This window comes from Alligator sinensis, unplaced genomic scaffold, assembly GCF_000455745.1.
Source record: "Alligator sinensis unplaced genomic scaffold, ASM45574v1 scaffold394_1, whole genome shotgun sequence".
NCBI classification, from domain to species: Eukaryota; Metazoa; Chordata; order Crocodylia; family Alligatoridae; genus Alligator; species Alligator sinensis.
Window position 1 is genome coordinate 1,398,722 of NW_005842273.1, and position 9,348 is coordinate 1,408,069.

Below are 9,348 nucleotides of genomic sequence, written 5' to 3' on the forward strand. Positions count from 1 at the left end.
GATACTCAGTGGAGGATGCTGGGCTAACCTTGTGGCAAAGCTGCCGAAAAGGATGGCCCCCACTCCATACTATCAATCAGCATCACTAAATACAGGTCTAACATTTGCATTCTAATACGCAAGATCTGATTAGTATAGAAAATCCTGGGGGTCCTCACTGGCATGAAAAGTGGCAGTGTCCATTGCTAGCACTCATGCTAAACAGCTCTGCAACAACAGACCTGGTTGGTGGAGGGAAAAGGGTCCTCAGTTCCTTCTATTGATATAGGAACTTCATGGGCCATAACTAGCTTCACTGTCTTAATAGCCCTCTCCCCACCCATGGAAAAGAATGAACTTCTTCCTTCTAGGTTTTAGCCACTGACTGAAATATTTTAAATGGCAGCTACAATTGTTGACATGTTATCTTCCAAAGAATACAGTCTTGGGAAGGGACAGGAATAATGTAAGAGTAAATTTGTCTCCATGGTCTAGAAGCTATCTGATGTAGGTTAACTGAAACACAGTTGCCACTGTAGTCCTGGGCATGGGCTGGACCTTAGTGATTGAAGAGTTTCAATGTCAGGTGCAGAAAAAATGTATTCCTGCATTAAACCCATATCCACCATATGAGGAAAGCATAAAATGGGAATAAATATGATTCATAAGTGGGTGCATCTACATGTGCTATTAATGTGTTTTAAGCTTACTGCTCAGTGAAACAAGGTGCAGTAAGCATTCCCCAGTACCGTGTCTACACATGCACCTATTGGGAGTAAATTTGCTCCCAATAGGAGCAGTTCAGTGCAGGGCTACTCCTGCCCTGCTCTTCTCCCCTAGAGCGGCCAGGAGGAGCTCCAGGCTTCCCCAGGTACCAGCCCTAGGCTAGCAGGGGGCACCAGGGTCAGGCCTGGCTTCCAGGGGACAGGGGGAGCTTTCCCAGCTCCAAGGCAGCTGCCTTCCAGCCCCACACCCCAACTGCCAGATCAGGCCAGGGGCTGGGAAACAGTCCCCTGCCCCAGGCAGCTGCCTGCTTCCCAACTCTGCCCCAGTCAAAAGATCGGGATGCTGGGCTGGGAAACAGTCCCCTGCCCCAGGCTCTGTCCTCTGCTGATTGGCTTGAAGCACTGGGAAGTAGGCTGCCTGGGGCAGGGGACAGCTCCCCCACCCCCTGCTGCCTGGAAGCAATTTGCTTTCTGTCAGCTGTCTACATATGTGCTATTGCAGTTACTAACCAACTATGCATAGGACTAATTTACTGTTCAGTAGATACTGCGCATGTATAGATGGTGATGCTTTACTATGCAGTAGATTAGTCCACTGCTCAGTAAAGTATCTTGTGTAGACATGCCCAGTAACGATTTTTCAGAAGGGGATTGAAAGTGGCAAAACCTTAAGAATCACTCTGTCTTTATGGCCTTTTATTTGTATTTGTATAGGGAGGATATACAAATGTCACTGTATTAGCCATCTAGCTGTCCTTGCTGATAGATATTTGTATAACCTCTTTAAAAGTCCAGTGATGGGGATTCTACCACCTCCCAACACAACCTGTTCCAGTGCTCAATTCATCTTGTAATTCAAAAGTTTTTTTGAAAATCTAACCTATATCTACTTTGGTCCGGACAAATATGTTATTTGTGCTACACTTGGCAAGCAGATGGAACAATTCACCAGCCTCTTTCAGGACCAATCTTTATCTACTTAAAGTTTGTGCTTGTCCTCACTCCCTATTGTCTTCTCTAGCTTAAAAGAAAAATTCTTCCAATATTTCCAGGCAGGTCACCAGACTGAAAAAGAATATGGGGCGGGGGGGGGGGATGTTTTTTCTTTGTTTGTTTTTTGCCTTCATCTGCAGCTCACAATCTTCTTCCCAGAACTGTATGAACATACACTAGAAACATAAAATCAGGATTGGAAGGGACCTGAGAAGGTCATTTAGTCTAATCCCCTACTCATGGCAGAATCATCCCTGTCTAAACCATCTCAGTCAACAGTTTGTCCAACTCCCTCTTAAAAATTTCCAAGGATGAAGATTCACATCTCTGAGAAGTCTCTACTGCTGCATCACCTACATAGTGAAGAAGTTCTTCCTAACAGCCAACCTAAATGTTCCTACCTGCAATTTAAGACCATTGTTCCTTATCCTGTTCCCTGTGGCCACAGAGAATAGTGTATGTCCTTCCTCTTTATAACCATCCTTCAGTTATTGGAAGACTGCTATCAGTCTTCTCTTCCCCAGAATAAATAATCTAGTTCTCTCAGCCTTTTCTCATAAGTCATGTTTCCTAGACCTCTTATCATTTTGTTGCTCTCTACTAAACTCTAATTTGTCCACATCATTCTTGAAATGTAGTGCCCAGTGCTGAATAAAGCAAGAGAATCACTTACCTTTACATGCAAGTGACACTCCTATTAATACAGCCAAGTATGTTATTAGCCATTTTTGCAACAAGAGCACACTGTTGTCTCACATTCAGCTTATAGCCTACTGTAAGCCCCAGGTCCCTTTCTGCAGTACTGACAATCAGTTCTCCAGTCAATATTTGTTCATGCAATTGTTCTGTTCCAAGTTTTGTTCATGCAATTGTTTTGTGCTCCTTGCTACTGTGCAGTAGTGTCTGAAAAAAACATGTGGTGATGGTACAGTGCAGTAACAAGTATGCAAGTACAAAATGACTGCACAGTAACAACTGCATAGTCCACTGCTCATGTAGATGTGACCACTAAATTCCCATTTCACTGATTTATTTCAGATCTTCTTTCTAGGTTATCAAGGTTATTCTGAATTCAAACCCTATTATCCAATATCTTCAACTCCAGAGTGCCATCTGCAAATTTGCTAAGCATTCACTCAGTCCCAACCTCCAAATCATTAATGTAAATATTAAAAATATTGGGCCACTGAGGAATCACACTTGATACCAAATTGTTTAGTCAGGTATGATTTGCACATACTGAATCCGTGCTGACTGTACCTGACCACTTTGGTCTCCTCCAGGGGATTAGAGATTACTTGATGGCCTGATTTGTAATTTTTCCAAGTATTAAGGTCAGACTGATTGGTCTATAATTACTTAGATCCTCCTTTTCTTTCTTAAAGATGGGTGCTATTGTTTTCCCTTCTTCCAGTCATCTGGGAGCTCACACAACCTCCACAAGCACTCAGAGATAACAGCTAAGGGCTCTGAAATTACCTCAGCCAATTCCTTCAGTATTCTAGGATGCATATCACCTGGCCCTGCTGAGTTGAAAACATTTAGCTTCTCTAAATATACCTGAAATTGTTCTTTCACTGCTATAGGCTGCTTATCTCCTCCCCTATCCTTGCTTCCAACTGTACACACACATAATCTGGTAGCTGACCTTCCTTGTGAAATTTTTTAAAGTTTTCAATACTCCAGCCTTCATTGCATTATCCATTATGAGACTGTCTTCTGTATTCAGTAAAAGACCTAAAATATTCTAATATTATACAAGCCGTAGTCTGTCTGTCTGTCCATAACACTTTTTTGCTCACTCTGATTGGTTGTCTCAGCAGCCAATCACCATGCTTACTGAAACAACCAGTCAGAGTGTTCTGCACAGACAGAAGTACCACCATGACAGCAGAGTGTTAAGGGCCAGAGTGGGGGAATGGTGCCGCTATGACAGCAGGGCCAGAGGAGCCAGAGCAGATGCAGCAGGGTGGGGAGGCCCCACAAGGCCAGAGGCAGAGTGGTGGCAGCACAGGGCGTTTGGTGGTGCTGCTCCATTCCCTGCCTCCCCCCCAATATTCTTGATGGGCAATTGTGTGTGTGTGTGTGTGTGTGTGTGTGTGTGTGTGTTTTGCATCTGATGAAGTGAATTCTTGCTCAGGAAAGCTCATCCATCTCTGATTCAGTTAGCCTCTGTGGCTCCAAAGAGTGACCCATTTCAAGTTCTACTTTCTCAGTGGGAGTCTTATGCACTTCTACCATAGCAAGATTGAACTTGATCCAGCTTGTTCAGAAAGAAAACATCACATGAACCAGCACCTGTCACCTATAACTGAGACTATTTAATGAACAAACATCCTGAATGCTGCATCAAAAATGAGACCCTATTTTGGGGGGGGTGGTTAATAGATCTTCATTTCCCCAGTGTGCACAGACTCATGGTTTTATTTGGAGATGTATCCTTTAAAATATCCAAAAGCTGTTAAAGTATAAATCAGTATATGCTTTCAAACTACCCTTCACTTTTTCCCTTAAATACAATTCCACATTGCGAGCAATACTTAAATACTTACAGAAATAATGATTATACAAAGTAAATACATCTTTTTAAAATGATCATTTTTAAGAAGGAAAAAAAGAATACCACATAACTTCTGGAGCATATTGTTACCATTCCTATGAAAAAATGTCCAGTTTGGAAATATTCATTTGGAAAGAGAAATTCTATTATCAAGGAACTATATCATGAATCTGAACAGCTAATATTGCCATCAATCCTAAATAGCTCTTAGAGTGAGAGGAGAAGGGATAGCAGTAGAGAAGAAAATATTCACTGATCCTATATTCAGGTTCTCTATGGCCCTGGTTAGAAAGCCAAGATGTGTATACAAAAATAAACAATTTTTGCTTTATTTATTGTTCCCATTCATTTCAGTGGCTTTGAAATTAAGCCTCTGGGATCTCTATTAGATTCAGTCTTTCAGCATTAGATGAAACTCTTTTGGTTTCAACCCAAGCCTTCAACCATGGAATTTTTCACATAAGACGTATCCATGAGGGGCCTGGACCCCTCTCAGACCAGAGTAGCTGTCTTCTTCAAAAAGCGTTTTTTAAATCTGTTTGCAGGCCAGCAGTAACAAGATTTAAAGTCTAGGTTTTTTAAGATTGACAGTTTCTCACAGCTAAGAGTTGCTCCCACATGTACTTCAAAGGCAGACAATGCTGTGGACTTCCCAGCAGCGTGTCCTGCCTTTGAAGCATTTGAAGTATCCAAGGGAGCTGCTCTCAACAAAGAGATGCTGGCAGTTTTTAAGAAGTAGACTTTAAATTTATTTACAGACAAGACCATGAAAAGATTGAAAGTTTACTTTTTAAAATAGTGTCGCCCTCCCTGCAACCCCCGTCTAGAGAGACCATCTTTCAAGATGCTTCAGCTGGTATTGCAAATTCTCAGCTGGCGCTGGCAGTTTTAAAAGGTGAATATTCAAGGAGACTTTAGAAATTGATGAATATTTTATATAAATTAATAAGGAACCAAAAAAAGAATGCTATACCAACTTTACAAATGTACAGCAATGAGTTTCTTGTTCATGGTTATTTCTGAGGAGAACTAACCAACAACAAAAGGCATTTGCATTATATTAACTGTTATCTTTATATGCACACACTTTTGCAGCTGTGTAAGCAACATGCTATGTCTATGTTTATATGGACAGTATACAGCAAGTTCAAGAGATACCCCTTCAACCTAAAATCTCCAGTCTACATGATCACTATGCAATTTTTTTTTGACTGGTATCAAAAATTTAAGAAAGCAAAACGAACAAACAAACCCTCATCTTGTCCTCCCCTTCTCCCCTCCACCCAGATACCCCACATCTCTCATCAAGAAAAAGATACATTGAAACAAACTTTTCATGTTTGGATAGATTATTTAACATGAGTATCAATTTGAAAAAATAAGTTTTGAGAATGCAAAAAATGGACATTTTTAAAGGGAGAAATTCATTCTCCCATTAGAAATTAATTTACTGTATATTAAACAAATTGTAAACCAATAAAAATTAAATTAAATATTTCAGAATTATTCAAATAAAACATTTCCAATTACTTGAAATAAATCACCAATTCATTTTCATTTTTACTACATTTTTAAAAATGTTGTGACCTTTGTCCCTATCTGGACAGGAACATTTTGAAATAAAAAAAAATTGTGGAACAGGAACATCATTCCATACCCATCTCTATAGATTATACTGCTAAGCTTGAAGATAAGTTTGATCATCTTTTGTTTATGAAACATTACTCCTGATAAATGACTAGGCTGAATTCCTAGTAAATAATATATGCCAGCAAACAATTATTCTTTATTTGTATCTAAGCACTGCTAATTCTGTTCATAGCTAGGCTATTCCTATAGTTGTTATCACTCACGCTCACCTCCACATCATTTTTATGTTACACTTCTTGGTTTGTCTCATCAGCTGAAGACATATGTAGAAACTATATATTTGTACTGTTGCAAGGACACCAGGCCTCCACTGGGATTACATCCACCTCTTAATGCAATACTGATCATTGATACATTTCCTCCTTTTTAAAATGTTAGCTTTCATCTGTCTTTGGACTTGTAAGTTTCAGCTAGAGGCCAAGTTACACAAAAACATTTTCCATAAATCCCAGGCCCATTTAACTAAGATATAATCTTGAGGTTCATTTTGCTCAAAGAGCTTGACCCATAGTGGCCATTCAGCAAAACTGGGATGGAGTCAGCGTCCATGAAGCTTCCTTACTAAATTTGTTCCAGTTGGCTTCCCTGCCTCTTTCCCAACAGTCATCTCTTTCTCTCATCAAGTCCTTGTTTTGACCTTGCACTTCCTAGAAGAGATGTCAAATAAGAAGGAAGTGTTCAGGGCTTATTTGAAGCATGATAGTCCTTGACAGGGCAGAACAGATGTGGAGGGGTAGAATGATATGGAATATCAGGAATCCCCCTTGGAAGTTAAATGTTTAATTTTATCAAATTTTAGTCTACAGAGGAAGTCTTCAAGGTTAATTTGCTTTCAACTTCTCAGAGCCAAACTGCAGAATTAATTTTGCAAATCCCTTTGCAAATCTTAGACTGCAGGTTTCAACAGTCCTATGCAGAAGTGAAAATAGATGAAAGCAAGAAACCTTTTTGGCTTGTTTCCCATCTAGCTAACGCCAGGGGGCAAGGCCAAAAATCAACTGGTACACACTTGCAAGGCATGCCATCACCCCTTTCCCATTGCCTTCTGTTTTTAGGATCCCTGCCTTTTCTCTTTCTTTCTTTCTTTTAATTAAAAAAAACCCAGCTGTGGCAGGGCATGTTTGTGCCTGCCATTTTAAGGGCCTGAAGACAGCAGCCAGGAGATGCCTGATGAGGGCAGCCATTTTGGATTCAGGGCTGCCCATATAAACAGGGAATTTTGCTGCTGGAAGGCCAGGCAACAACATTGCCTGGCTGCAGGTATCATCTGGAGGTAAGGGCAGGAGCTGTAGGGGATGGTCAGGAGGCTCCTGGTCCTGGGCATGACCTAAAACTTCACCCTGCCGGGAGTGGGTGGCCTGGTGGGGCCCTCAGTGGTGCAGGAGCCCCCAGGAAATGCCAGGCCAGTTACCACTCCATTGGGGCACCTTAACCCCAGCTCCCACAACCGGATCCTTGTAGGATCTGGAAGATGGACCCCAGTGAGAGAGTGGAGCCATAGACTCAAACCTGTCTTGACATCCCCTGACTGGTCTATGCTGGGGCCAGGACCAGAAGGGTCGAAGGGTCAGGGGCCCACCATGAGGGACACCTAGAGCTGAAGCCCTGGGGTTCTGACTGGCCTGGAGGTGAGCCAGGGCCAATAGAGCCAAAGGTCCCAGGGGGACCACACCCATAAGGGGAAAGCAGCTCAGGGAGCTATGCAGCCTAGAATGAAGGCGGCATAGGCCGCCTGAATGGAGGGATCCAGGTGGGGTTCAAATAGCAGGATTCTGGGGCCCAGTATGAGGCTGGTGATATCGACAACAGCTGGATGCCATCTGTGAAGCTTGGGCTGCGGTATAGGGGAGGAATGCAGCTGCAGATAGCGCCCCCTGGCATTGAGGCAAGAAATGGGCAGTTTCCTGCTTAATTAACATCAATTAATTAACTAACAACAAGGCATGGCAGGCGGTTAGCCCAGAAACAGGTGGGCAGGCCACAGGAAAATCGGCCCCAAAAAGGTCCCCTGTTACACTAACCATATGTAACAATTGCATGTTATGCAGCATTTTACTGATAGAATTACCCATCTTTCAGTTATGAGTATTGATGATCATTTAAACTAAAAGTTTAGAATAATTAGAAAACACGTATGTACATGCACACACAAATACAAGAGTATGTAATCCAGTTGATTCGACTTACCAGTGCTGTCATCATACACAACAGTGACGGTTTTCCACTTGAAAAACTGCACCAGGTCAAGGATAGCGCGACTGAGTGAAGAGAAATCTGGGTAGAGGCTAACATAGAAGGAGTCTTTGTTGTCTGACACCTGATGTTTCCAGCGAGTCTGTATATGTGGTACACCAAGCGCATTGCAGATGGATTGCACAGCATTTGCTGAGGAGCTATGGGAAGGTCCAAAGATGGCTGCCACCCCAAGGGACAGCTGATCACAGGCTGAAGAGGAGACAGAATTCTGTCAATGATGAGAGGAGAGAAGGCAATGTGCCAGAAGGTATTGTACTATTCACATTAATTAAAAGGAACTCCATGAAGTTTAATTTAAAAAAAGAAAAAGAAAAACAAGTAAATTCAAACACATACAAACAACTTTCCTGAAGGAGTTCCTGTCCTAGTCAGGTCTAACACTTGACTTTAAGACTTTCACTTTAAATTAATAATTGTTGTAAAATAAATCTTTCAGTTTCCACTGCAAATTAACATAGCATATAAGTACATTTAGTAAAAGCTCCCATTAATGCATACAAGTTACAAAGACTCTGTTCCAATACCTCTGTTTGCAAATCTCAGTGAAAAAAATCTTGACTCTGGAGACTGAACATATGGGACTGAACCCTTAACCAGAATGTTTTCTATGTGAATTTCTTCCCTGATCCATCCACTCTATTTACATTAAGAACCAAAGAACTCAAACTTTCCACAGGCTTAAATGGATTTCATCCCAGCAGAACAATGTAACATTAAGTGCAGATGGTGGCTTATGATGATCTCAGCATTTGGTTTTATAAACTCCAAAAGGATATCTTGACTGGCAGAATACAGGGGTTAAATGTTTTCCACCAGAGGAGATTATATTTTGAACTTTAAAAAATAAAGTCAATATGCACTGTTACACACATATTGGCAAAGTATTTAAAAATATCCCCTTCATGGCCATGCATCAAAATGTCACAAGTTAAATTTTGAGGGGTTTTCCCCTCCCTCCCTCTTATAAATTCATATTATAAAGTTAGAGAGCTTTCTCTGAGCATCTGTCAGACTCATATATATATACATATATATATATCTATATATCTATCTCTATATCTATAAATAAATAAAATACACATACACACATATATATGGTGGAATAATGCCATAATGATATCTCTCTCTCTATATATATATAGCTATGTATATAGCTATATGCAGATATAGTTATGGCACTCTTTC

General features: G+C 41.1%; 1 protein-coding gene across 1 annotated transcript in view; it reads right to left on the bottom strand.

The window, feature by feature from the left end:
- Nucleotides 1–9,348, bottom strand: part of LOC102371662 (glutamate receptor ionotropic, kainate 2) — a 676,963-nt gene that overhangs the window by 466,623 nt on the left and 200,992 nt on the right. Inside the window, exon 3 of the mRNA XM_006027905.1 lies at nucleotides 8,095–8,352. Coding sequence (XP_006027967.1) covers nucleotides 8,095–8,352 — 258 coding nt within the window. The remainder of the gene's footprint in view (nucleotides 1–8,094; nucleotides 8,353–9,348) is intronic.